General features: G+C 53.1%; 11 protein-coding genes across 11 annotated transcripts; 5 read left to right on the plus strand and 6 right to left on the minus strand.

Annotated features, from left to right (window-relative positions):
* Positions 1 to 410: 410 nt before the first annotated feature.
* J4E87_002408 (uncharacterized protein) lies at positions 411 to 1655 on the minus strand (the record flags this gene model as incomplete). The annotated part of the gene is made up of 1 exon (XM_049374045.1): positions 411 to 1655. The coding sequence occupies one exon, from the start codon at positions 1653 to 1655 to the stop codon at positions 411 to 413; it is 1245 nt and encodes a 414-aa protein (XP_049236185.1).
* A 1986-nt stretch (positions 1656 to 3641) lies between these two features.
* On the plus strand, positions 3642 to 4538 carry J4E87_002409 (uncharacterized protein; the record flags this gene model as incomplete). Its single annotated transcript, XM_049374046.1, has 2 exons — positions 3642 to 3704; positions 3759 to 4538. 2 exons carry the CDS (start codon positions 3642 to 3644, stop codon positions 4536 to 4538), a joined length of 843 nt encoding a protein of 280 aa, XP_049236186.1.
* Positions 4539 to 4645: 107 nt separating this feature from the next.
* On the minus strand, positions 4646 to 5726 carry J4E87_002410 (uncharacterized protein; the record flags this gene model as incomplete). Its single annotated transcript, XM_049374047.1, has 3 exons — positions 4646 to 5080; positions 5137 to 5589; positions 5643 to 5726. 3 exons carry the CDS (start codon positions 5724 to 5726, stop codon positions 4646 to 4648), a joined length of 972 nt encoding a protein of 323 aa, XP_049236187.1.
* A 228-nt stretch (positions 5727 to 5954) lies between these two features.
* Positions 5955 to 8411, plus strand: J4E87_002411 (uncharacterized protein; the record flags this gene model as incomplete). The annotated part of the gene is made up of 3 exons (XM_049374048.1): positions 5955 to 6311; positions 6364 to 6636; positions 6687 to 8411. The coding sequence occupies 3 exons, from the start codon at positions 5955 to 5957 to the stop codon at positions 8409 to 8411; spliced, it is 2355 nt and encodes a 784-aa protein (XP_049236188.1).
* Positions 8412 to 8799: 388 nt separating this feature from the next.
* Positions 8800 to 11409, plus strand: J4E87_002412 (uncharacterized protein; the record flags this gene model as incomplete). The annotated part of the gene is made up of 4 exons (XM_049374049.1): positions 8800 to 8869; positions 8948 to 9134; positions 9191 to 9724; positions 9771 to 11409. 4 exons carry the CDS (start codon positions 8800 to 8802, stop codon positions 11407 to 11409), a joined length of 2430 nt encoding a protein of 809 aa, XP_049236189.1.
* Positions 11410 to 11855: 446 nt separating this feature from the next.
* J4E87_002413 (uncharacterized protein) lies at positions 11856 to 13364 on the minus strand (the record flags this gene model as incomplete). Its single annotated transcript, XM_049374050.1, has 4 exons — positions 11856 to 12168; positions 12221 to 13030; positions 13098 to 13178; positions 13303 to 13364. 4 exons carry the CDS (start codon positions 13362 to 13364, stop codon positions 11856 to 11858), a joined length of 1266 nt encoding a protein of 421 aa, XP_049236190.1.
* A 1495-nt stretch (positions 13365 to 14859) lies between these two features.
* Positions 14860 to 16002, minus strand: J4E87_002414 (uncharacterized protein; the record flags this gene model as incomplete). The annotated part of the gene is given in 3 exon segments (XM_049374051.1): positions 14860 to 15370; positions 15382 to 15559; positions 15615 to 16002. The coding sequence occupies 3 exon segments, from the start codon at positions 16000 to 16002 to the stop codon at positions 14860 to 14862; spliced, it is 1077 nt and encodes a 358-aa protein (XP_049236191.1).
* A 240-nt stretch (positions 16003 to 16242) lies between these two features.
* Positions 16243 to 19693, plus strand: J4E87_002415 (uncharacterized protein; the record flags this gene model as incomplete). The annotated part of the gene is made up of 3 exons (XM_049374052.1): positions 16243 to 18449; positions 18855 to 19115; positions 19165 to 19693. The coding sequence occupies 3 exons, from the start codon at positions 16243 to 16245 to the stop codon at positions 19691 to 19693; spliced, it is 2997 nt and encodes a 998-aa protein (XP_049236192.1).
* Positions 19694 to 20177: 484 nt separating this feature from the next.
* On the minus strand, positions 20178 to 21083 carry J4E87_002416 (uncharacterized protein; the record flags this gene model as incomplete). Its single annotated transcript, XM_049374053.1, has 1 exon — positions 20178 to 21083. One exon carries the CDS (start codon positions 21081 to 21083, stop codon positions 20178 to 20180), a length of 906 nt encoding a protein of 301 aa, XP_049236193.1.
* A 906-nt stretch (positions 21084 to 21989) lies between these two features.
* J4E87_002417 (uncharacterized protein) lies at positions 21990 to 23534 on the plus strand (the record flags this gene model as incomplete). The annotated part of the gene is made up of 1 exon (XM_049374054.1): positions 21990 to 23534. One exon carries the CDS (start codon positions 21990 to 21992, stop codon positions 23532 to 23534), a length of 1545 nt encoding a protein of 514 aa, XP_049236194.1.
* Positions 23535 to 23600: 66 nt separating this feature from the next.
* On the minus strand, positions 23601 to 25696 carry J4E87_002418 (uncharacterized protein; the record flags this gene model as incomplete). Its single annotated transcript, XM_049374055.1, has 4 exons — positions 23601 to 24529; positions 24591 to 24842; positions 24894 to 25060; positions 25116 to 25696. 4 exons carry the CDS (start codon positions 25694 to 25696, stop codon positions 23601 to 23603), a joined length of 1929 nt encoding a protein of 642 aa, XP_049236195.1.
* Positions 25697 to 26187: the final 491 nt, after the last annotated feature.

Genomic DNA, 26187 nt, shown 5'->3' on the forward strand with positions numbered 1-26187 from the left:
GTTGCCCCCCATCTCCTCGCCCCAGCTTTGCGTCCAACACGGCGCTATGGCGCTCCCTCGCTCATGCTTGGAATCAAATGTCGCTTCCATCACCAGCGATCCTTCGGCAGCTTTATGAGCTTTCGCATGTGAAACCAATGCTAGGCGGCTTCGCTCCCCAGGTCATCTAAACGAAAAGAAAGCAGACCTTGGAAGGCGCACCGGATCCCCAGAAACCGGTCAATACCGCGCGCCCGTACTCATCATGTCTAGGGGTATACAAGCGTCTCAAACAGTTCCCAGAATGTTCACTCCGACCGAAGTCGTCTGAACCACTAGTGTTAATCTCAAGGTCAAATTCTCGATTTCGTAGCGGCAATCACGACCCTGAGCTTCGCACACCCTCGCACTTTAGAGCCAAGTGCAGTGGTCTACCTCACTTCCGTCTCCTCACTTCGTGCTAGCATTTCCATCTTCAGCTTCTCCAGGTCCAAGTGCGGAGCGACCTTGTTCGCCCACCAAAGCGCCACCCAGCCTCTGCTCGTCTCCTTCAGCTTATCCGCCAACATGTGCTCCTGCTCTTGTTCTGCTGACTCATCATCGTAGTGCTTCTCCATATCCTCGCGCGACATGCTAAGGAAGCTAGTATTCACCTTTTCGCTGAAAGCATCCGATGCCCATACGCCGGGTGTGTAGGCTGAAGTTGTGCGATGGAACTTAGGTCGCGGGCGATGGTTTTCGGCAAGTGTATGGTCGGCGTGGGGCAGCACAACTGCGTTGCGAGAGAGCGGCTGGAAGGGCGAAGGATTGACGATGTAATGATGCTCGGGTGATATAGTCACCGAATCTGTTGTGCGGACCCGTTTAGGCGATGGTGAGGCGGATTGGCTGCCTGGAATGGTGCGAGTGCGTAGGCGCTTAAGGATCGATTTGGGGACTGCGGAGTTATGCTGGGATGCTAGCGGGGTCGCAGTCATCGCTGTGGCTGTGGGATGTGCGTCTAAACTTTCTTTCGGTTCCGGTTCTGGTGCTGAAATCCACTGAGACTCCGGTGGCTGACTGCGCAAAGCTTCCACTAACGGATCCAATCCAGTTGACTCCGGCATCGTGAGCACCTGCTGCGGTTCATTCAATCCTGTTGCGGATACGGATGATGTTACCTCGTCTCTCCACGCTTCTTCCATCTCTTTCTCGATCACCGTTCTCAACCATACCATCAACAAACGCGCACCCTCCTTCTCCAACTCGGTCGGCTCTCCCTCCTCTGCACCGTCAACGTATCTTAGACCCGGCACTCTACCCAGCAAGACCTTCTTGTAGTTCCAAATATTGAGCGCTTCTCTCAGCTTGGTCAGGTCCTGGACTGGCACACTTGTGTCGTTAAGTAAGTCTTCGAACAATTCCACAGTATTGGTCAGTGCAATTTTTGCCCTGCGCCAGTTCCTTCTGACGGCCTTGTGGCCAGGGCTCGCATGGTCGCCTTTGCCGCCTTCTTTGGACTGAAAAAGACCACCGCGCAAATCAAACTGTTCCTGTACAGCCTCGATGTCTCGGGCTTGTGAAATTATCATGCATGATGGGCAGAGCTGCGGCGAGGGGAGCCTGGAAGCAAGAGTGGTCGGTACGGGGTGTGCGCATGTGCTTAGAACAGGCGTGGCAGGGTTGAATCGTACCATCTTGGAGGAGCCGTGGGTGTTGAGCGTCGGGGTTTAGTGGACGAGTTGCTGTATGCGACAGTTTGCTGCGGCTCTGCGTGAGCAAGGGTCACCTGTGTCTGTGCGTTAATGTCCTTCTTGTCTCAGATAGGAGAAGCGAGTTGAGGTCCAGGCTGCCACAATATGACGTAATAGTGGAGTTTCAAGTGAATAACCACGGTACTGCGATGACCTGTAAACAACGAGTCACTCACAACCCCCATAATGCCAATGAGATAACGGTGGTAAGCCCCCTTCCCACGAGGGGCCCCAAAGAAAGAGGTGTGAAGTAGATTAGAATAGCTATCGCATGGCTCGTTTAAATGGATGAAATCAAATTCGACCGGCCTTCACGAAGGCGCACCTCATATGAGGGTAAACTGAACATGCGCGCTGAAGGTGACGTTACTATCAGAACGCAAGTCTGCAAAATTTTACGACAATGTAATCTTACCAGTTATTCTTTTTCGTACTTCGTTGACGCGGATGGACATTTGATCCTCAAGCGTACATGAGATGTGATGGCAATGCTAGGCACTGGCGGGAACCGGTAGAAAGTGAAGTTGGTAGTTAACTCATGAAACCGCCCGACTACAGAGCGCCGCTTTCCATGTTTCCTTCTAGAAACGTCCGATGTATGTGAGACAGCTAAGGAAAGAACGTGAGTGCTTGACCAGCCAATCCGAGAGGTGATCAGCTTCCATCGCAACGCATCCTTTCAGTCACCGTGATGGCATACTGTCTGATTACACCCCCTACTTGAAGTTCACAGGCTGTCCATCCAAAATACATGTACACATTCACAAAGGCAAGGCCAAAGTACATGCTTCCAAGACGTGCCGATGGAATAAGCAAGACTGTTGGTGGAAAGGTTCGGCGACCTGTGATGGCAATGCGGATAGGAGACCAGAAAGAAGCAAAGAAACCGACTAACGGTGATGTCATGGATCATATCGTAATGTTTAGTATACCGACAGAGCCGAGTGAGGGAGATCGATATATAATGGGAAGAGATGCCCACTTGGCGAGGCTGAGGCCGAAATGTCGCAGTACGTCCACACCAGCATTCTAACGAGGTACAAGCTCTTCCAGTACATATCTGGAGAATCCACTCACTGTTCAATATGGAGATATAGACGCAGGTTTTGTATCACACCTCGCAACAGGTACGCTATGTGCCAGCTGCGCAATACGAGTACATGCGCTTGCCTTGCTGAATAGTCTGGTTAGTTCATCATGGCTGCTCACACGCGCTCCAAGACGATTCGGCACTCTACCAGCAAAAGCATCGGAATCATTCGTACATTGGTCCGGAGCAAATAACCGTGCAGCCCGTTCTCCTTCGGCACGATGTATCTTCCGCACAGCTGAGGCACGTGGCGCGATATGGCTCTCCCGTGGCTGCCACGATGTTCCACACATGGCCGGACATTACTCGTCCATGGAAAAGTAAAGGCCAGTCGGTAGTGCAATTGAATGACACCATATGGGCGACGAGACAGTTGGAGTCCTGCTTGTAGAGAAGAGGTCTCGAGGTGGGGGGTCCCATGCAGGCAATACGCTAGTCAAGGCCGCGGCAAAAACGAGGCTGGGATCACGCCACGAAGAGAGCCGTTACATGAGCACCAACACACGCGCCACGAATACTGCATCGCATCGCATCGCATCGTCCATCATCGACCTGCAGTCTTTTGCATTGCAGCAACATGCATTGCTGATAGACAGTGATAGAGCAGAGAGGATAGATACGCATGTTGTGGACGTGATCGTCGTACCGCAATCTTCGCATCCATGGACGATCGTTTAGATGAGGGGCCGCATGAGAACCGTGGTACTGCTCCGGGTCCTCATAGGGGAACTGTTGTACAAATAGATTCCGCGGCGCATCGAGCAATAGCAGTACAGAACAGCATGTCGACTTCCTCATGGCTGTCGTCATTGACGCAGCATGGATCCAAACCGCCGGTTATGCTCAAGGTTAGAAGCTCAGATGCTTTCATAATCGGGACTGTGTCTTTGGCCGTCTTTACAGTAAGTCCTCAATGCAGGTGTAGCTAGGTGCTGAACAAGAGCTGATTCAAGAAGGACATGTTTCTGTACGGCGTCATTGTACCCGTCATCCCATTCGCAATACGTTCGCGTAGTCATATTGAGGAGGACCAAGTTCAATACTGGGTCTCGGTGCTGGTTGCTGTATATGGCGCCGCTCTTCTTGCATTCTCGCCCATATGCGGATGGCTTGCGGACCGCGGATCGACGCGTCGCTTTCCGCTTCTTCTGGGCTTGTTCGTTCTCCTAGGAGCTACAATCCTGCTGAACCTTGGCAAATCGATTGGGGCTTTGATTGTCGGAAGGCTCCTGCAGGGGGCTTCGGCAGCTGTGGTATGGGTTGTTGGTCTGGCCCTGTTGGCTGATACGGTGCCCCAGGAACGACTCGCAACTGCTGCTGGGTGGCTGACCATAGGCATGTCGATTGGAATGCTCATATCGCCTCTACTCGGTGGCATAGTCTACGACAAGGCTGGTTACAATGCCGTCTTCGGCATGTGCTATGCATTAGTCGGCTTGGATGTGATTCTCAGACTGTTGCTCGTGGAGAAGAAGGTGGCTGCGAGATGGGACGCAACAGTCATGGGACGCTCATCTGGCGAGGGAGACGCATCCTCAGAGGATAAAGAACTAGGCTCCATCGCCATCGCAAGTCGAAGCGACAGCTTAGGTCTCACCAGGACGGCAACTCAGCAAGACGCGGAGTCTGCTGAAGCGCACCAAGAAAGTCCGCCTCGGGGATTTCAGACGTATGAAAGGAACGGCCGAATCAACGTCGTCGAAAACGGGGCGAGGTCTAAAGCACAAACATGGTAACTTTTCTGCATCCTGGCTACGCGACTTTTCCTAGCCGTCTTTCCTAGCCGTCCACCCATTGAGAAATGCAAATCAAGAACAAATCAAATCAAATCCAGCCGAGCTCCCTATGCGTCCCAGTCCTCGCCGAGCGAACATCCTTCGTCGGCCACCTTGCCTGACCTAAGTGTCTTCGGGGTCTTGCGCATGTTCCTTCTCGCCTTCTTGTCAATGGACTCTTGGTGTATACGCGCTCTGTCGCGCTCCAGTCTCAACTTAGCCGCTACTCTGCCTTTCTCTAGGTCGTCATTGCCGCGCCGCTTGGTACAGCTTGTACAGTGGCAATACTGGTGATACCCTTGGAGGATATACATTTTCATGTCTTTGTCAGCCTCGCCATTGATGCTGTCAGGTTCTCCGTCGAACTCCACGACTTTCTTATTCACAAACGGACCTATGAGGCAGTCTTCCCAGAAGTCGGTGGAGTAATCGCCCGCTTTGAACGCCTTGTTTCCCGTGTCCGTGAAGTGATGCTGGGTCGGCTTGCCCCTCATGTTCTCGGTCTGCAACCTTGTTAGCAGATGATTCGAGGTCCTCGTTTTCGGCTGTAGGTACATACCGCGCGCTTGATGATGGCGTTACGCGTCAATTTGCTCTTCGCCTGGATGTTCAAGTATCGTGGGTCCGTCTTCATGCTGGCGACGATGTCGGTCTCCAGCTTGACGCCGCCACCCTTGGTGAACACATAGCTTCCATCTTTATTCCTCACTTCACTGTCGCCATAGCCAGGCATCTGAGCCTGCGATATGACTCGGACTTCTTTCTTGTCGGCCGCCGGCCCGTCGTCCTTGACCACCGTGGTGCCTCCCACCTCAGCTTCGTCTGCCTCGTCTGCCTCTTCATCTTCCTCTTCCGGCTCGTCCTCTTCCTCCACCTTGGCGTCTTCAGTGCCGACAGGTTGCAGCAAGTCTTTGGTATCGACATCGCTGGCGTCATCAGTCGCGCCGCCCTCGTCGATGTCGTCCGTGTCCGCTTCATTGGCGCCAGGTACGTAGTCCTCATTGTCCTGTACCTAGGAGGGTAAGCGAGGACCTCGATTTGCTGCATCCGAGCACATTCACTTACAACGGGAGGCACTTCTGCTCCGCTACCGAGCACGCGTCCTGGAGTAGAGTGCCATGTTGTCTGCTTGCGGGTTCGGGGAGGCATCGTTCTTGTTATTATTTGACTTGTATACCACCAAAGAATAAGGAAGAATTGCAGAGAAGAGGGTTGAAGAGAGTGCGAAGCTGAAGTAGGAGTGCAGGTAAAGGTAAAGGTGGGGTCCGAGCTTCTGCAGTCCCGCGACCGCCCTTGGAGAGCTTCCTCCACACCACCACAACAACAACAACCAACCCTACCATCACATTCCCACAATCAATCCATCCTCACATCGAAATGTCAGCCAAGAGGGCGAAGAAGTCGGTCCCCCCCGATGCGGCCGCAACAGCAGCCATCGCTGCTCTGAGCGCGCTGGCACTTGCGCCGTCAGATGCACTCAGTCCCCCAAGTGAGCTAAGACAGTTGATCTGCCCAGGCCTACATCTGCAAGGCAACCATAAAGAGATGGAAGCCGCCAGAATCGACCTCGTCGAAACCGAAGACGAAGATCAGTCGAGCGAAAGTGGTGACAAGGCTCACACAGAAAAGCACAAGGAGCGCGATGATGACGCAGCAAGCGACCTAATCCAACTACCAAAGGGCAAATACATACACATCAGTATGTATCTGGGCGACGAGTGGCAAGAGGCCATTGTAAGTGTTCTGTCTGACTCACGACTGGTTCCTTCACTGACGATTATGGCAGGTTGCCCTAGATAACGTGACACCCGTCGATATCGTTGGTCTGCGTTTTACACCACACGCGTGGCAAAAGAAAGGCGCAGCGCAAGGTCATTGGCTCTGCGAGCAGCCGAAGTTTAAGATTTTCTTTTGCGGTGATGAGATGGGATTGGGTAAGACAAATCTCGCCGTGATGATGATCAAGCTGGCTCAACCCCAGCGAGGGTTTTGCCTCGTCGTAGCACCCAAGACAGTCGGTCAACAATGGGCGGATGAGTGCAATGGAGCATTTGAAAAGGTACGAATGACCCAAATCGAGCATGTCGATTGTGAGCTGACGCCATGCAGCAAGAAGCACTACGAGTAGTGCGCGTGACAGACTCGAGGATGACGGCGCACCAGCTCTTCGCCCAGAAACCAGATGTGGTGATTGTATCTTATGAGCTGGTCGAGAATATTCATCGCAGCTACCTCAAGGCCAAGGGACGTGCCACCTCATTTCTTCACACCGAGTTTTGGCAACGGCAAGATTACCCGATCAAGCGGCTATTCTTGGACGAAGCCCATCGCACCAACAACACAAAGTCGAAGCGCTATCACTCACTACGGACCATCCCCGCCCAAGCCACAGTCATGCTGTCGGGAACGTTTCCGCATAATAAATGGAATGGGTGGGCGGGCCCGGTTTCATTCATCAAGCACCAGCCGATCAAGGACATTGGATCCTTCAACAGACTCTTCGGCTCATGGGATTACAATGGCAGACTGGAGCCGGAGCCAGCTATGGCCAGGCTCAGGCTCCTACAACGCTTCCTGATGAGATTCACCGTGGCGAGGCCGGCTGCTGTCCTAGAATTACCCGGGGTTGAGCATTGGAAGTCGACCTTCGAGCTCAACAAGGATGATGCGAATCTCAGCGAGAATCATTACCTCTCATACATACAGGCGCAGCAGTCGGAACAAGCAAAGAGCGAGAAGAAGGCGAAGGGCAAGAAGGGCAAGCGAAAGAGGGCGGAAATCGAGGGCATCGAGTTTGGTAAGAAGGAAGACTCGCTGCAGGTACTCGTCCACGCCATCAGGGCACAGCAGGCATCACTCCACCCAATTCTGCTCGATAAGCGATTCCAAGCGAAGAAGAAGCTCGGCTTCATCATCGACGACGCCGACGACGCCGACTACGCCGAAGAGGACGACGGTGACTTTTCTGGCGGCGACGACGAAGACGAAGACGACGACGACACCGAAGAGGACGACGGTGACTTCTCTGGCGGCGAAGACGACGACGAAGAGACAAGCCGAGGAAACCTCGAGTCGACTACTGCAGCGCCAGTCAAGCCTGTACACAAGTTCAGCCAGGCCGAAATGGACGCTATTCACGAAAGACTCCACGGTGACCGCTCTGAAGAGGAGCAAAACGGTCGAAAGGCTTGGCTCAAGCACCTCAAGGAGAACGTCAACGTACCATTTGAATCTGGACGAGTGCAACGCGTGCTGCGACTTTACACCCACCTCCGCAAGAAATACCCGCTACGAAAGATGGTCATTTCATCACAGTACCTGAGGTTTTTAGACTTGGTGAAGTCAGCGCTGCTTCAGCAGGAGGGTATCGAGGGCCTCGATTACAACGGAGTGATGGCGGACAGCCAGAGGCAGGCCAATCTCGTAACATTCAGATCATCCTCCACTACCCCGTCAAAGCCACTTTTTCTCTCCGGAAAGGCCGGTGGAGAAGGCATCAATATCCCAGAGGCCTCCATCATGATCCAAACCGAAGTATGGTGGAATCGGAATGCCGAGTTGCAACTTTACAGTCGGCTCCTTCGTCCCGGCCAGCCGTATACCGTCATCGTCATTCGACTGCAAGCGTTGGAATGCAGTATTGATGACTGTATCATCAATATCCAGTCGAAGAAGAAGACCGTCAACACTGTCTTGATGCGACCGTTGGTACGCCCTCACGATGAGCCGCCCAAGGTCCCGGATATGTCATTTCCGCCGCAGTGGTACGTTCAGACAAGCGAGGAGGAGGAGGGAGACGAGGAGGACGAGGAGGACGAGGAGGACGAGGACTAGACGGGTGTATATCGAAGACGTCGATACCTACACGGTCATGAGTTGCCAATAAGCTTGGTTCCGTCGGCACTTCCTCTTTCGGATGTGTGACAAGCTTGGATGTTAGCATGATTCTATGCCGCATTGGTCGAGAAATGAAAGCCACTGCTATAACACGAATCAAAAGGATTGTCTCCATCAGCCTCTTGATCTTGCATCACTACGTTGCTGTCCAATTAGCTTGAAAAGGTGGCGGTGTGCCACGTTTACCACGCCATTCGCTCTTTCCAACCTCAGCGCAAACACTCACCTTGCCCCGCACACGTCAAAACTTGCAGACTTTTCCCTCACCCGTCCTCCATCAGCCTTTCCGTCATCCTCGTTACCTCGAATAGTGCATGCGCTGACGATGGCCGGCAACACGGCTACCCTCGCGGATGACTTCAACTCCTCCGACATCGAGATTCCGGAACGACAAGGTAAGTGCGCCCTAATTCAAGGCCTTCGATTCTTTCCCGTGCACTGGAGAGCTAGAAAGCTAATGCGTTGTTCTGTAGATGAGTACGCACATCTAGGCGGCGACTCATTGCACCGGGCCCTCGCCCGAGCAGCAGAAGATCGCGTCTCGAGCAAAATTGCGTACAAACAGCGACCCATCTACTACGGTTCCCCCAGGACGAAGAACGCGCAGGCCGTTTGGCGTAACCGATTCCTTGGGTTCTTGAAGGACAGTCTGAACGTTGCGTAAGATACCCCGACACGCCAAACTTCGAGGTCCTCGATTCCTAATAGATTTCTAGACCAGACCAGATGCCTACGAGCGAGCACATTATACGCTTCGCCTACGCATACCCGAAGTACATCGAAGGCCGCGGCCCCTCTGGAATCATGACCTACTCAAGCCTCTCTGATGGCATTGCCTGGATCATCATCACCACGCAAGCCGCGCATCCCGAGTTCAAGATCAAACCAGGAGAAGCCACCCAGATCAAGGCTGCATTCGGCGAAATGCTTGAACAGGGTCACATAACTAAAGATGAGAGTAGGGAGAAGAAATGGATGAGTGGACGCCTCGTGTTGTTCATCGCCACCGCGTGGCTCCGCGATGCTGCCATGAACGGATGCCGTAATTGGGATTTTGTTCTTCAAGGAGCCTTGTCTATGGCTCTAATGGTATCAACAGGGGCTAGGTCGGGAGACCTTGCACAGTCGTCATGCTTCAAGGGCAGAGAGTATGCCAAATGGGGTGACTTCACCGTGAGGCTCGTCACGGATCAAGCAGGATTCGAAGCACTCGATTGTCTCGTTGAACTCCGCTACACAAAAGGCAACAAGTAAGTCTGATAACGCTACCCTGAGCTTCTTTCTGACCATCTATAGGGATAGTAGCAACATCGCACACTCGATTAAGCTAGAGCTGCTGTCGCCACAATTCAACGTATGCGATCCGATCAAGCTTCTCGTCGTAATGGCCCTCCGGAGCGGCAATGTCGCAGAAACCTCGATCGAGTCTCTCCTGGCCACAACCCGTGCACGGCAAAACAAGACGATCTTGTGGAAAGATCCTACACTGCCCATATTGATGGCGGCGAATGCTGGTCATGCCCTCACTCACGATTCCCCAGCGCCAGAATCGCAACTGCGCACGGTTCTGCAGCGGGCTTCTTCCTTGGTAGGGTTGTTGTCAACCCCAGGGACGCATGACATCCGCCGCGGTGTAGCCTTCGAGGCCCACCACTTGCCGTCCACCAAAGAAACCTCGAGCCACGAGCGTGCCAGAAGGTTGATGGGTCACACGAATGCAGCTGCCCAGTCAGGCGTCACCCAGGACTACATAGGTGGTGCGGTATCAGGTCTCATGGAAGAGCGCTTACAGGCCGACTGGACGAAGATGCCGGCAACAAGGCTTCACGAACAGTCACAATCAGAATACAAGAAACCGAAATTCAGCACGGAGGAGGTAGAAAAGTACCTCGGCAGCAAAGGGCCGGCGTCCCAGAATGATAAGAGGAGAGCAAGACGCCACATGGCAAAGGCTCATCGTGACGAATGGGTCAAGACCAGCAGCCTGTCCGGATTCAACCGTGTCGATTCGGAAAAGGAGAACGAGGACTACATCCCTATAGATCCACAGTTGACTCCGACCGTGTCAGCCCCGAAAAGGCGCAAGACGAACCCGCTGTCAGAAGCCGATCAAAACGCCATGACGCATGCCCCAGCGCTGGCAGAGCGCCAGTATGCAGCAGCACCGGCATTCGAAGTTGACATGGTGCAGAGCGAGATCCCAGTAGATCCGATGTTGTCAGGCTTCGTGGAAAGCCTACTATCAGATAAAGTATTCGACATGAACAGTTACTCGGAAGACATTTTCGATCTCGAACCACTGGCCGCCGCAAACTCTCCGAAAGACCCGTATGAATCAACATCCTCGATTTCCACCGAGGAGGACCCCTTTACACTTTCGTGGATCTCGTTCATCGAACACTTCTCCAAGATCAACATCAGATCAGCTCAGACTCTGGCAATCAACGGAGGCAGCAAGGACTCTTCTAGCATTTTTGGCATGAGTTGCTCAAAAGGATGCGGCTTCAGCGCAACAATCAATCAACGCATGCAGGCGCACGAACTGTTTTGTAAAGGAAAACAAAAGTCGCATGACAAGAACGTTCCTTGCACAACAAGCGGCTGCGACAAAAAGTTTACGGCTCTCAAGGGCATGCAGAACCATGTCCGTAGAATTCACGACTTCAAGCCTTCGCCCTGCACTCGCAAGGATGAGTGCGACCAGACTATAGTGTACCCGACTTACGCAGCGAGGCAGAAGCACTACCTGGCGACACATTGCTCGTACAAGCCGAGAACCTGTCCGCGCTGTGTAGGTACTCCTAAGGAGCACAAGAAGCTCCCCCAGGAGCAAGATTTCCGCGTCCATATGGCGAAGGTGCACGGGTTGTCCATGGCGGAGGTGGACAAGGTGCTAGCGGAGAACCTTGCTCCCACTGAGGAAGAGACCCAGTAATCGACGACCTCGGTTCGCGGGGGCTCCAGAGGAAATGAGGTGGTATATGGAAACAACATAGATGTACGTATAATAGCGGAGGTTTAATCATGTCGGCGGGGTAGTTATACCTTGATGCAGAAAATACCAAGACTCTTTCCTGACATGAACGTCGCATTGATACTCCGAGCCCACTACTCGTGACTGGTTCCGGTGAGAAGCCCAGCCCCGAACCCTGGAGTCTTCGTGGTCTTGTCGCAGAGCAAAGTGGTTCGCGCGACTTGCTTTTCTCACGTTGCAGAATGCCTGAGCTCCAAATGCGCGCAAACGTAGTATTCTGGTATATAGCCCACCAACCAACTGAACAATGTGCGTTACCTTGCTCGTGTATATCGCCCCGTCTATCCAGGACTCTAGGTCTCAGCCCAATTACCCGGAGGTTGATAAGTCACCGTCCCATTCCGCTCCTAACAAATGCGGCCGAACTTATACTCTACCTGCCCGTTTCTGATTGCCGGAAAGACGCCAGCGTCGATAAGTCGGAATGCATCCCATTCAGCCGCACCCTCCGTCTTGAAGTTCCACCAGAACCAGCCCTGAGTCTTGCTCTCGAAAGCGGCGATCTGGGCTTCAATGTAACGTCGGCTGTCGTCCTTGTAGGAGGCTGACCACCGTGATAGGTCGTTTTGCCAATCGCAAGATCCAATCCTGGAGCTGCCTGGGAGGGTTCCATCGTAGCGGGCGCCACGGTCGAAGCCGTTGAGGTACTTTGCGCAATCCCTAGTACACGTTAGTAGACGTCTCATAAACTGTAAGAATGCGGACTGCTCACGTCATAGCCGATGTCCACTCGCCAACAAACGTCCATTTGTCCGCACCGCCGATAGTCTGAGAGTTGCTGCAAGCGTAGCGTGCGTGGTCCGTAGGTGACATGCGGAGGAGATTGCTGTCAAACACTTGATATTCGTGGTGGTCAACCGCGACGTTCACCGCGTTCGCATCCGAAGGAGTGAGGAAGGCGTTCCACGTGTTCGGAGGCTTGAACCCGTCGTGAATGATGACTGGGGTGTCGGAAACCTCACGAACCTGACCGTAACCATCGCGATAGAACTGCCTGGTCACGTCTTCGCTGATGCCAGTGTACAACGCGGGCTCGTTGAGTAGTTGGATACCGACGACGACGTCCTGGTACTCTGTCCGAGCATACTTTTGCGAGATTGTCCGTAGAACCTGGACAGTCTGCTTTACGGTGTCGCCGCGTTGCCATCCAGGGTAGTCCATTCGTTGACCGGAGTTGTCGAATCCGTTTTGAGAGCCTGGTGCACCATGGAGATCGATGATGATCTTCAGCCCTAGACTTCGAGACCAGTCGATGGCAGCGTCGATGTAGACACTCGCACCGCTGACATACGGTGTACCAAAAGTGTCGTATGCCCAGAACCCGATGGGGATACGAACGACATTGAAGCCTGACTGCTTGATCTTGTTGAAGTCGTGCCATGATACGAACGAGTCCCAGTGCTTCCGTAGAATGCTTCCCGCCGCATCTCTGCCAAGCTTCTCGCCCAATGTGTATTCGTCAACGATGTCCCTCTGCGGACGGCCTTGGTTCGCTCCATCAAAGATAGAAGGCGTAATCCAACTGCGTAGAGATGGTTAGCAACACAACTGGGTGGCGATTGGTGACGAAGACCTTCGGGAATACGTACGGTTCCAAGACCAACCATCCACCAATGTTAACACCACGAATCTTGTCAGACCCCCACTTGAAGTCGACACCGCGCTTCTCTCTTTAGATGGGTTAGCGGTTGCGTCATATGTGCGTTGGGACGAAAGGAGTGTCGAATGCGGAAGTGACTGCTCTATCACCGGAAAAGGAAAGACGTTCTCTTCCGCATCGTGCGCGTGACTTACGTTGGAGCTGCAATCGTGGCGGCGCATAGCGATAACGCAGTAAGTGCACGACTGATAATCATGTTGTCGGGTAGTATTGTTGGAAATCAAGGGTAGCAGTACGGGCTCTGAAGATGCGGTGGCGCTCAATCCAAATAAGATGTGATGGTATGTCTGTAGATGGGACCAAGTGAGTGCATTTAACAAGTTGCCGAGCGAACACTGTGGATGCGGCCAAGGTGGAGTTTGCGCGCTTTCCTGGAGGCAGCGAACTCGATGGAGTCGCGACTGCTGTGTTATGGCCATGTGACGGATATCCTCTAGTCCGAACTGGGCATCTAAGTTGGTAAGCCCACGGGTCTCCTGGGTCGTGATTGGTGATGGACCCTTCGATCTAACTAGAAACGCAATCTGGGGGATTGTAGTGAACGTCTTCCCCCGGAGACGCGGATCGGGACAGAAAGCTACATGGATGACGACGCGGTCAGGAGGCGGGTTTGCTCAGCACGCCGAGGCGCATGTGACGCGTTCACACGAATGAACGACCTACATCGCACTCAGATTCTGGTAGCGATGAGCATTCTAAACTAGACGTCTTGTAGTGCATACTCGCACATGAAATGTGACTGCCGTGGAGAAGCCTGAAGTAGAAAAATCTGCCGTGGAGTGATCATCAGCCATGGTGAAATTTGTAGCGGTGTGGGTAGTTGCTTGAATCTGAAACACCTGATCAAGTTGGACCCCTTCTAACGCACCAAGCGGCTTGTGGGATGCGAGCCTAAAGCGTTCGGAGTAAAGTTAGTACCATGTGTTAGTACTCAGAGAGGCTGTTCCTGACGATCTTGGAACCTAAGATGCGTGGCATGGACCATCTGACCCCAGATCTGCAGACTAATCTTTTGGCAACCTATTACATCGTCGAAGAGAGATCGCAACACGCTCGCCTATCTCCATGCGTTGTTCCAGGCCGTCAGAGGGAACCTGTTGTCAGGCGGGGTTGCGGTGTTTGCTCCGCGCCTCCTATGTCTACTTCTCGGTGCATGACGTAGTGATGGCATTGTACAAAGCTCTCATTAGTGTTCTGATGCCAATGAACTCTGTTGCGGCAACTGCACTGGCGGTGCAAATCTTGGGAAGAGAGCTGTAAAAGGGGTTTGATTGCACGCAGCATGCATCTCCCGGGTGAAGTGGCGATTGGACCTGGACGTGCAGTGATAGATTGGGGTGACATCTGGAGGGCCGGAGATGATGCAGGAGCGAATGCCATCGCCGCATAGGAGAGATGGAGCCCTGTTTCGAAGACCCAATGAGGCGCTTGACAGCGAGATGGCGATGTAGCGATGCAGGCGGTGGCGAGCGGAGATGGACGTGTGGTGGAAGACAGAAGGGAGAGTGCGATCAAGGTGTGGCGTGGCGCCTCCCGGCCAGTTGCAGGGTCCCGGCGTCGGGCAACAACGGCAGTGGGGACGAAGCCGAGGCAATGACGCCATGTATCACGACTCACAACATGCAGAGTGCAACCGACTAGAAGTCTGTGTATGCGGCCGATGTTCGGAGAGACTATCCTATCGACCGTGTCTAGTTCTTTGCTAGCACCCATCCACCTAGCCAGAGAAAACCCGGGACGGCAGTGACAGCAGACAGCGCGCCCAAGACGGCCGCCATAGTCCCCCAGCCGCTGTCCTCCGCAAGAAACCCGGCCAACAGAGGTCCCGCCATGCAGCCGGCAGCGAACGCAGAGTTGTACAGTGCGTAAGCCTGCGCAAATGCACCGCCTTTGCCGAATCCTGGGCGTCCATCTGCGATCATCTTTCTTTCCTTGGCCTCAGCGACAGCCGATACCTCTGCCATGACCGGCGCGAACGTCATGCCCACAAAGAGCCCCGTGACCGCCAGTAACGCGCATAGCAGCACCTTGTCCTTCATCGTGTTCTCATCGACAAACCGGAGGCAGACGAGGGGAGGGCAACCGCATAAAAAGCCCACGACAATCACGTAGCGTCCTCCGTATGTGTCACTCCTCAATTGTCTGATGAGCTGTCTGATGAGCTGTCTGATGAGCTGTCTGATGAGCTGAATGGGAACTCGTCTATGGGGTACGTTTCCCTAGTCAGAACAACGTTCCGCTCGTCCTCGGAGTTGTCCTCGTCGTACTCATCGGGTTCAGCCTCTGACACCATATCGTCAAAGTCGGGCTCGTTGGTATCATAGTGAATCTCGCTGGGTAATGGCAAGCTGGCATCTTGCTCGGCTAGCAGTTGGCTTTTCTTCTTCTTGGCTAAGTGGAATGTGTCAGCAGAGAATACAGCAAGCAGACTTGGAGGCCATGTTACATGTTGCGAGATATATCTCGGGTACCCATAGTTTGCCATTGCCCTGGGAGCTTGAATACGGGCCAACTGCCATGTTACGAAGTTGTTTGGACAACACTTGGAGCTTGTTTGTCATGTCTGCCGGTTTGTCCTCGATGATGGCTTGCATCCTGCGGACAATACCCCTCATGCCATCGCTCAATTGGAGGATAGGGCGGGGAGGCAGAATCGATCTTGTAGTTGCGAGTACCGAGAGCTCATGGGCGACCTCGTGCAAATTGTTCATGGCGTAAGTCCTGAACCCGTCCTTGTCGGCGGAGTGCCGGCTGGCTGTTTCGACGGCTTTCTTCACTCGTTCCAAGAGTTCAGAATCGAGGACTTCGTTTGACGCAGTCTTGGTAGTTGACATTGTGAATGCCCTGTAGTTTCGCGGTAGTGTCGTTGCGGTCGTGTCGTTGCGGTCGTGTCGTTGTTGCAGTCGCCATCTCCAGCCCGGTAGATGCCCAGGTGGATATCAGAGCACGGGCCACCCACCTGCGCTCAACACCGCCGCCTTCACCTCTTCTCAACTTGCCCAACCCTCCCCGAGCTGCACATTTTCTACTTCACCATCTCTCCCTCATTTCTTCCTCATCTCGTCCCTGTCAGCATGGCGCGCACACGCAGCGCCAAAGACAAGGCGCTTGCGCCACAGCTTGAAGACGTCGCCTTTACTGCCCGCGGCCTCGCGCTGCAGTTCTCTTGGCCAAACCGTATCAAAAACAAGAAGATCATGGCACAATCCAACCTCTCTTCGAGCTCCTACAAGACCGCCGTTGGCGACGTAGAGTGCCGTAACTTTACATTCACAGAAGAGGAAGAAGCGCCAGAGCCCGGTGTGATGCAGATCCAAGTCGTGCTCGTCGGCCTGACCATACCAACAAGCCAAGCGTCGAGCGAGGAGACGCAGCAAGACAAGAAGGACGGGTTGCATACTGGCGTCATCGGTCAACACCTTCCGGCGAACGGGAACGACACCTTGACGCTGAACTCCCGCTTTACCGGATCGAAGCATGTGGACCAAATCGAGGAGGCCGAATTGAACGCATCGGAAGGGTTCGACAAGGACGACCATGACGGCGTGGATGCCTTGCTCGTCGTTACACCGTGCTCCAAGAAGCAGCCCGCCCAGACAAAGTTGTATGTGCTGGTGCAGCCGAAAGATGGTTTGTGTAGGATGTATAACTGCCCTGGGGACGAGGTCTACTACTTTTCCGAGTATAGGGATTACTCAAAGGCAGCCGGAGGCCGGGCGTCAAGGTGGAACAAGTTGGTGCGCGCTGTTGCCGTCCATGACGATGGCCAAGTCGTGCAGCCAGATTTAACAGCATACGCAACGCCCAGGGACCAGACGGTCATCGCGACCGACCCAACGCTCGCCTTTGCGAATAAGGTTCACATGCTGTCGAGCGCCCTGTCGCTGAAGAATAGTCCCTGGATAATGACGGAGCTTTCCAAGACATTGGACGACGCGGTTGCGCCCCTCATGGAGCTGGTTACCAACTTTCCACACACCAGGCTCTTCCTCATTCCTCCCCAAACCGACGAGGTCGATTCCGACGTGGAGATGGCGGACGAGGGTCAGGACGGTCCGGATCAAGTTTCGCTAGTGTGGAGCGCCAAGGAGATGCTCGCCGAGGTCGCCCAGCAATGGCCCGAGGCAGCCCAATCATTGACGCCGGAGCTGTTGCAGCGTCTATTTGATGGCCTGGACCCGACCCATCACCCACTCTCTGCCCAAGACGTCGAGCCCTTTCTCCGTCTCGCACCGCGTATCGAGGGATGCATGGGTGATTGCACAGACGACCATCTAGTTGAGCAGACACTGTTGTTCCTCAGCGATGCCCGATGCAACGTACCCGTGCAGGGTGCGTTTTCGACCACTTCGATTAACCCCGCTTCGCTCCCCTCTCTTATGACTGCCACGATCAACGCTCTCGTCAAACTACGCAGCGACAACGTTGCACACCAAGAGGCGCTACAGTCTAAACTGGGCAATGACGTTGTTCCTGTGTCACCAGCTCAGCTATGGCAGATCTTTGGGAATGCTTCGGACACGGACACTGCCAGGAGAGCTTTCGACACGTTCTGCAAATTCATGGCATATTGGAACGTAGGAACTGCTGATATAATCAATCCTCAACTCACCTCAATCATCGATATCCTTCAAGTTGCAATGGGCATCAAGAAGTCGCCGCAACTAGCCAAGAACAAGGTGGAGGATGACAAGGCTGCTGAGAAGAAGGAGGCTGAGAAGAAGGAGGCTGAGAAGAAGGAGGCTGAGAAGAAGGAGGCTAAGAAGAAGGCTGCTGCTGACAAGGCTGCGGAGAAGAAAGCTGCTGACAAGACTGCGGAGAAGAAGGCTGCTGACAAGGCTGAGAAGGCGGCCGCCGACAAGGCTGAGATGGAGGCTGCTGACAAGGCTGAGAAGGAGGCTGCTGAGAAGAAGGCTGCTGAGAAGAAGGCTGCTGACAAGGCCGAGAAGAAGGCTCAGAAGAAGGCTCAGAAGGAGGCTGAGAAGAACGAGGATGCTGAGGAGGCTGCCGACGAGGCTGCTGACAAGCCCAAGAAGAAGGTTAAGAAGAAGGCTCAGAAGGAGGCTGAGAAGAAGGCTCGAAAGGAGGCTAACAGGAAGGAGACTGCCGAAACAGCTGCTGAGGAGCCTGCCGACGAGGCTAAGAAGGAGCCTGCTGACAAGGCTGTTGAGGAGGATGTTTCCATGTCGGACATTGACGAGGCGAAGCTACCTGTTGCGGACCAAAAGAAGCAATGGAGAGGTCGAGGAGGTCGAGGCGGCAGCAAACGCGGCAGAGGAGGGTCAGCCTAAAGCTAAGTCTAAGCTCTACAAGGACTGAGAGGAAGATTCGGGTCTCACGTGTGTATGTTATGCGCAGTCATGATGATTGAAATCGAGTACGTCGATTTGTATTGTGTGTGTGTTGTGTGGGTGTGTGTGTTGTGTGTGTGTGTTGTGTGTGCGTGTTGTGTGTGCGTGTTGTGTGTGAGGGTTGCTAGATCTCCATCATGCAAGCAAGCTTGCATGATGGAGATCTAGCGTGTATTCTGGGTTAGGCTACTGGATTACTTTTGGCTACTGGATTCCCATCATGCAAGCAAGCTTGCATGATGGGAATCCAGCAGCCAAAAGTACTGGCGCTGGCTGTTCATAATTTAGGTCTATCTTCTCTTGCCTGAACATACATCGTGCTAACCCATCAACAGCGAAGGAGCCGTGACCGCATTGGTCGCCATCTGGGGTTTCTTCATGCTTCCCAACACCCCACTCACCACGAGCTGGCTTAACCCACGGGAGCGCGAACTCGCTCATGCACGTATGGAGCGTGACCGAGTCGGCGATTCCACCGAGCCTGTTAGCATGATGGAGGGACTGAGGCAGGCGTGCCGCGACAAGAGGACGTGGCTGTTCTGTCTCATGCAGAACTTCCATCTCAGTGCTTGCTCGTTCAACTCTTTCTTCCCAACGTAAGTACATTCGTATACTCACAGGAAAGTTCGCTGACAATAATGTTAGTGTCATCAAGACCCTCGGTTTCAATACAACGATTACTCTCCTACTGACCTGCCCTCCCTTCCTGCTTGCCGGCGCGGCAGGTATCGCTACAGGCTGGAGTTCGGGACGTATGCATGAGCGCACCTGGCATATCACTGGTGGACTGCTAGTCGCCATTGTCGGATTCGTCATCGCTGCCAGTACGATGAATACAGCGGGTCGATATGTTGCCTGCTTCATCTTCCCCATGGGCGCGTATTCCGTCAACTCCGTCATCATTGGTTGGGCATCTTCGACCCTCAGTCAGACGAAAGAGAAGAAAGCTGTCGTGTTGGCGATGACGAACGTCGGAGGGCAGATCGGGTACATCTACGGCGCTTACCTCTGGCCAGACACCGACAAGCCTCGATACGGAATTGGATTCGGTGCTTCTGCTGGATTCGCGCTGCTGTCGATCGCTTGTGCCTGGGCGATTCGCGTGATGCTCATTAAGGAGAACCAGAGACTTAAGGCGTCAACGAATGAGCGTGTCAACTTGTACGGATACTAGGCGGGTAGCTGAGCTTGAGGGGAAGTCACAGACCGGACGTTGGCTTGCATTTGATCGGACGGTTTGGCATATCGCGGAGTATGTCATAGGCCAATAACTACGAACATTTGGAGATAACTACATACTTCGCTGTGCCACTCATCTCTTCAAATGAAAATGAACCATGTTGTTTTTTCCTCGTCGCTAGCTGATGTTTCATTAACTCGAGTCCCCAGGTGACAAAGAAGTGGAACAAAATTGCAGGCCGTCGGGGATGTCGCAGTTATGCCCTAGATGGTGCTTAATGCTGAACCAAATCCTAGAGCACATACCGCCCTAATCAGCCGTTAAGCAGTTGCAGCGTTCGCATCTCGCCCTGCAGTCCGTAAAACCGGGATGGCCATACAAGTGATCCATTCCCCATTATTCCACGTGACGCGCTACAGAAGGAAACCCTGATCCCCAAGCCGTGATCAATGCATCCAAGTGAAGCAGAGGCTACCGGTCAGACGAAAGAACTGTCTGAATGGCCGACAATGCTCCTCGCAGTAGGAAGACTTAGACATAACGCCTCCATAAGCATGTCGTGGGCCTTTTCCTCAATCTCCCCACTGCATCTGCCTACGAAATTCCGTTTCTTGCCAAGGAAGTCATCCCAGATAACGCGAATATCGAGGTTGGCGATCCCTACGAGGTTTGCAAGTGCTCCAAACCCACCCGGAAGCGGTCCACTCTGAAGCAGATTCATCCAATCAACCAAGCAAGTGGCTTCAAACTTCATGGCGTCTTCTGGAGTTCTTTGCAAGCAGTCAATGATGTCGAGACGGAGATCCAGTTTCGTGAGCGAAGGAAGCGTAATGGGTAGCAGCTGCATACCTCCTGCGATGTCTTTCTTGATTTGCATAATTATCAAGAGCCGATCAAAGGATGTCGAGGATGTCGTAGCGCCTAGACGTGTGAAGTAATCAGAGTAGGGCCTCGGTATAGACGGTTCCGACAATCCCAAGTTCTCGAAGCTTGTGGACTGAGTCGCAGGATTGATGAGACCATACACGGTGACCCGAGGCAGATAGGCATGCTTGATTCGCTGTCGAACTTCCATTGGGACCGAATTTCGGAAAGCACGGAGAAGGTATCGATGTGGCTGTGTATCGCTGCTGAAGGCCCACCGAAAAATTGATCCTGTAAGATACTCCAAGGCCTGGTTGTACGCCTTGGCTGAGTACTGGTCCTTCAACTTCGTGAGCAGGTCGACTGCTGGTGCATGAAGCCGGTCTGCGTTATCGTGTAAAAGCCTGATCTGGATCTCGCTGCTGTTGTCGCTTGCTGCCCATTTGAAGATTATCTGCTTGATCTCGAGTGGTAAGAGCTCGTCAAATGCCTTTGCGAATGACATATCCTTGGAAGACATGTTGGGGACGAGTTGTGCTGGTGGTAGTCTGGTCGACCGTACTTTTGTTGATTATTGCAGTCCGACTTGGTAAGATTTCGGTAGTACCTGGTAGCTGTAGGCTCAGTCGAATGGAGGATAGAAAGAGAGCCCCGGAGGATCTGAATGTACCTCAAATAGCTGGATTGCCAAGTCTTGTTATACTAGCAAACATGGTATCTAGGGATTGTTGTACTCAACCTGTACTCTCACCTTCGGCGGTCACCGTGCGTTCTCAGCTCCACTAGTCACCTTCATCATGTTATCTCACTTGACGAAGGCGAGCATCTAATTGAGTAAGGAACAATTGCCATGGCGACGATAAGGGAACGTGACTTTGCAATAAAGCATTTTCCTCAACCACGAGCCTACGAAGACCCATAAGATCTGTCGAGCGCTTTGTTACTGGTTTGAGATCCGTTCACTTAACGTATCGCGCTGGTAATGATGTTGTTCGAGGCACGCGACGCGCGATCGAAAGCGCAGGAGCCTGGCGATGACGAAATCTGGCCCCACTCTTACCGCGGGGCAGATTCGGCCGCGCAGCATCTCCAAACCAGCACATCAAACGTCGGTAGTAACGCCGTTAAGGTCGCTCAAAAATGATCTAGAACGCGCTTTGATGGAGTCGCGCATATGCAGGCAGCGCCATAGGTGAGTCAGGCAAGATGTAGCTTCCAAGCTTAAACCCGTCTCGGGTTTAACGCCCACACTAGCAACGCGGGTGGTCACCAGTCTTTTGTAGGATGAGATCTTTTCCGTGCTTTTCCGTTTCTCTTCATCTTTTCTTCTCGACATCTATAAGCAGTTGACGTTGAGTTTGCCTTCTTACGAAACGTCAACTCGCGTTCTCTGATCCAACACGCGGCACAGTCCAACATTGCCACCATGGCCCCCACGGCGATATCGCGGATCGCTGGGTTTCTCGGCATCACATCACTCAACGCGACTGGACGAGATGCGTACATCATCATCACACTGCGATCGCTGAGAATGTTCACGGCCGGCATTCCGTCGCTGATTCTCGCCCTCTTCTTCTCCTCACTTAAATTTCCGGATTCGAGGATTGGGGTCTTCATGACATTGACATTGCTCGGAGATGTCCTACTGTCCTTGCTGCTTACTCTCGTGGCGGACAAAATAGGCAGGAGAAGGATTCTTTTCATGGGTAGTGTGATGATGGCTTGTTCAGGCGTCGCATTTGCGATGTCGGAAAACTTCTTCATTCTTTTGGTTGCGGCGGTGTTCGGCATCATTTCTGTCACCGGTGCTGACTGTGGTCCTTTTAGGGCTGTCGAGGAGAGCATGTTGAGTGGCCTAACAGACGAGACAACAAGAAGCGATGTACTCTCGTGGTATGTCACAGCGACAACATTGGCAGGGGCCATTGGCGCAGAAGTCGCAGGGAGAACGGTAAATGCTCTCGAGAAGAGCAGCGGTAATGTGACCAAGGCATACCATGCCCTGTTCTGGGGCTATGCCGCCTTCGGAGTGCTTGGGAGCATCCTTTGTCTGGGTTTGAGTAGCAGATGCGAGGCTGCAGGTGAAAAGCGGGCGGAGATGCAAGAGCGAGGACGTGGTGGGGGCCATGGCGAAGAGGAAGAAGTGCTACTGGAGGCGATGACACCCAGCACCACGGACGGCTTCGACCAAGACCGCGAGAACGTAGGAAGACCTGTGGGTGTCAGGAACCCGCCATCGCAAAAGGCAGCAAGCTACTTTAGTCAGATCTCGCAGAGTACACGATCCGTCATGTACAAGCTCTGGATCCTCTTAGCTGTTGACAGTCTAGCAGACGGCATGACACCTTACTCCTTGATGAACTACTACGTCGACCAAAAGTTCCACGTCTCAAAGTCTACGCTTGGGGATATTACCTCGGCTTCGCAGTTTCTCTGCGCAGTTGGAGCTATCTTCGCCGGACCATTGGCCAAACGCATAGGTCTCATCAACACTATGGTCTTCACTCACCTCCCATCATCGATCGCCAGCGGCTTCATCCCATTACCTTCAAAAGTCGGTTGGACAGTGGGCCTGCTGCTATTCCGAGCTTCCCTCAATAGCATGGATCAAGCACCGCGTACAGCTTTCATTGCAGCAGTCGTGAAGCCTGAAGAGCGTACGGGTGTCATGGGCATCACTAGTATGCTGCGCACGTTAGCCATGAGCGTCGGGCCATCAATCACAGGCTTCCTCTCCGGTAGCGATAACTTTTGGGTGGCCTTCGTGGCTACGAGTATTTGTAGGATCACCTACGATATTGGATTATGGATGTTGTTCGTAAACGTCAAGGTAGAGAAGGACGTTGGAAGAGAAGACGATAGGGATAGCGTCGATGATGATGCTTGGAATGGATTGCTCAGCGACACGGAAAGTGATATCAGTAGCGAGGGGAGAACGAGCAAGGATATTGATCGCGAAACTAGGGTATAACCCAAAGATTGTATTGAGTGAGGTGTTGTTTTGCCTATCGAAGCATGATCACCATCGCCTTTCAAACTAGCATGCAGCCTTCTCTGCTCCAAGCATTGTGCTATCCCGATTATCAGTAAGCAATTTGACCTTTACCGCTCTTGCCTGTCTCTTCTGAGCTGGCAAACTGTCTTTAGTACCGAACCTCTCCTTAGTATGATGATCCAAGCCGTGTAACAACGGCACAAGCGCACTGCTTTTCCACACTTGCGTACCAGACGTATGCGTTATCGTCATCGTCGCGAGCAAGAAGATCAGAGTGGCCACGACAGCCGCGATCGGTAACACAGCAAAACCCCACCGGATGTGGACATAGGACTCTACCGTTATCGACTTGCCGTTCGTATCAACAGCGCCATTGAAGCCGCGAAAAGCGGTTGTCATCGATACAGCCAAGTCGCTCATTAGCATATTGAGTCCATCGGCGTACTCGTAGTAGTTCCAGTAGAACGCTGTGACAATATCTGTGTCGAAGAAAGTCTCGCCTGATGAGATTCCGACTGTGAGATTGACAACGACGGCACGGTCTGGGTCTGTGACACTTCGAGTGAAATCGCTAGTCGTACGGGTGGCGGAGCCGTTGGTAAAGATTGCACTAAACCATCCGCGTATGCTCAAAAGCGCTTCCATGCCAAGCAAGTACGCAGTGTCATCGGACTTGCCAGTGATATAAACACCATAGTCGGCGGCAGGATCGGGGGAGCTCATGTCGATGACAGTGTGGTTGAGAACAGAGTGCGTGACATTCTCTTGGTGCGTACCGTTTGTGACCGATGCGGACAGCGTATTTGCACATGCTTGCAGACTGCATTGTGATGCCCAAGGGTTCAGAGCGTTGGGTGTATCTTGAAGCTCTGTACCCATGAAGATGAGTCGGATTATCGTGGAGTGGGGCATGTCGCCATACGCCGACGGGATGAAGGATGTCATACTGAATACATCGGAGCTTGTGTTGACTAAAAAACAGTGTAAGCAATAAGTACCCGTCAATTTACAATTTGCACATGCGAAACTTACGATGGGCTCCTTGTGGTACTTGCCATCCGCATGAGGACATGTTTGGCGATGCACCCAGTTCAGTTGGACAGTAGCGCGTCATGAGCGGAGTGATGTCTGTGCACTCATGGCAAATAGCCAGCGTCTCGAAGGGTTCCCAGGTGCAAGTACCACTCTGGCACTTGAATGGTAGTGACGCAGCAGGTCTATTGTTCTCCGCGAACAAGCCGTTGTAGACTGCGGCTTTAAGTGGGAGAATTGGCACGAAACCCGCTAGAAACCTACGTCAACGAATGATACCGAAATGCGCTTGATGCTACTTACTCGTGCTGGTGTTACCCGGTAACGCAGGGGTGAAGTTGAGGGCTCTAGGCATGATGGCGCCAAAGTCACTTTCCACGTTACGGATTTTGTAGGTTGCGATCTGCTGCGCGAAAGGCCCAAGGGCGAGACCTATAACAGCGACGATAGCGCCGAAAGACCCGAGGAATCTGATGAAGCATTCGTCAGTCATCTGTCAACCATGTCCTGAGCTGAGAAACGTACCCTCCTCTGGCAGTCGCCAGCAGTTTGATAGAGCCCCACGAACCACGACTAGCGTCATCGAAGGCTTCCATGTCAGATAATGGAGCCGATGTCTGCTTGAACCGGACCCATTTCGCCTGCGATAGTCCACTCGACAGGCAAACCGACATTGCAGCGTTTGCAAAAGTAGCCAACAGGGCAATGAGAGCGTTCAAAGTTATGCTGTAAGGCCAGTCTGGCAATGCGTGTCCATTGTATTTGGCTACCACGCCGACAATGGCGGCGACAGCACCCAACCCGATTGCGACAGCCATGATCTCGAAAGCCCAAGACCGCGCACGGGACGCGCCAGCCTTGCTGTCAGACTTTGTGCTACATACCTCCGACGACGTCACAGCCGTGCTGTTGGTAGACGAACTCCAATGCGTTACATGCTTCTTGATAGAAGGCGATTTAACAGTCGAACGTGGACTCGTGGGGCTGAAATCGAAGTCTCGTATCTCTTCATAATTTTGTAGGGTGGACGAAGGCGGAGTGTAGTCCTCGTTGACCGGCGTCACTTCCACGTTGTGCTGTAATTTGGGTAGTTGCTGGTACGCCATCGCGAGGCTGAGGCTGAGGCTGAGGCTGAAGCAGGTAGTACCCGAAGATGAGCCCGAATTGCAGTGTTTCACAATGCGGCGAAATGCTCAGGTCTGAGTAACCTAGATATCTATGAATATATAAGGGATTCCCACTTTGGTCAGCCGCTGTATAGTGCCCCGCCTTCCAAGCGTGATAAGCACAGACAACCCGCTCTCAAGAAATGGTAAGCTTATGCCGCCATGCCCACGTTTGGGGTTCAGCTCATGCAGCGCCACATCGATGCAGCTTCGTGGTGCAGGCGTACTCGTTCTCATTCGCCAGTCACGCTGCAAAGATTACCTGCCACATGCGAGGCCCTTGTATTAGGCACTGATTGTCTTGGAAACAATGGAGGATGTTGGCGATAAGCAAGGTGGCGGCGCAGTATGTTCATGGCAGATTGGCCAAGAGTGCCTCGTGGAGCAAGCGTAGTATATGATCGGCAAGACCATGCAGAAGCTCTAGATTG

The sequence above is a fragment of the Alternaria ethzedia genome (assembly GCF_023757985.1).
Source record: "Alternaria ethzedia strain BMP 0044 chromosome Unknown scaffold_4, whole genome shotgun sequence".
NCBI classification, from domain to species: Eukaryota; Fungi; Ascomycota; class Dothideomycetes; order Pleosporales; family Pleosporaceae; genus Alternaria; species Alternaria ethzedia.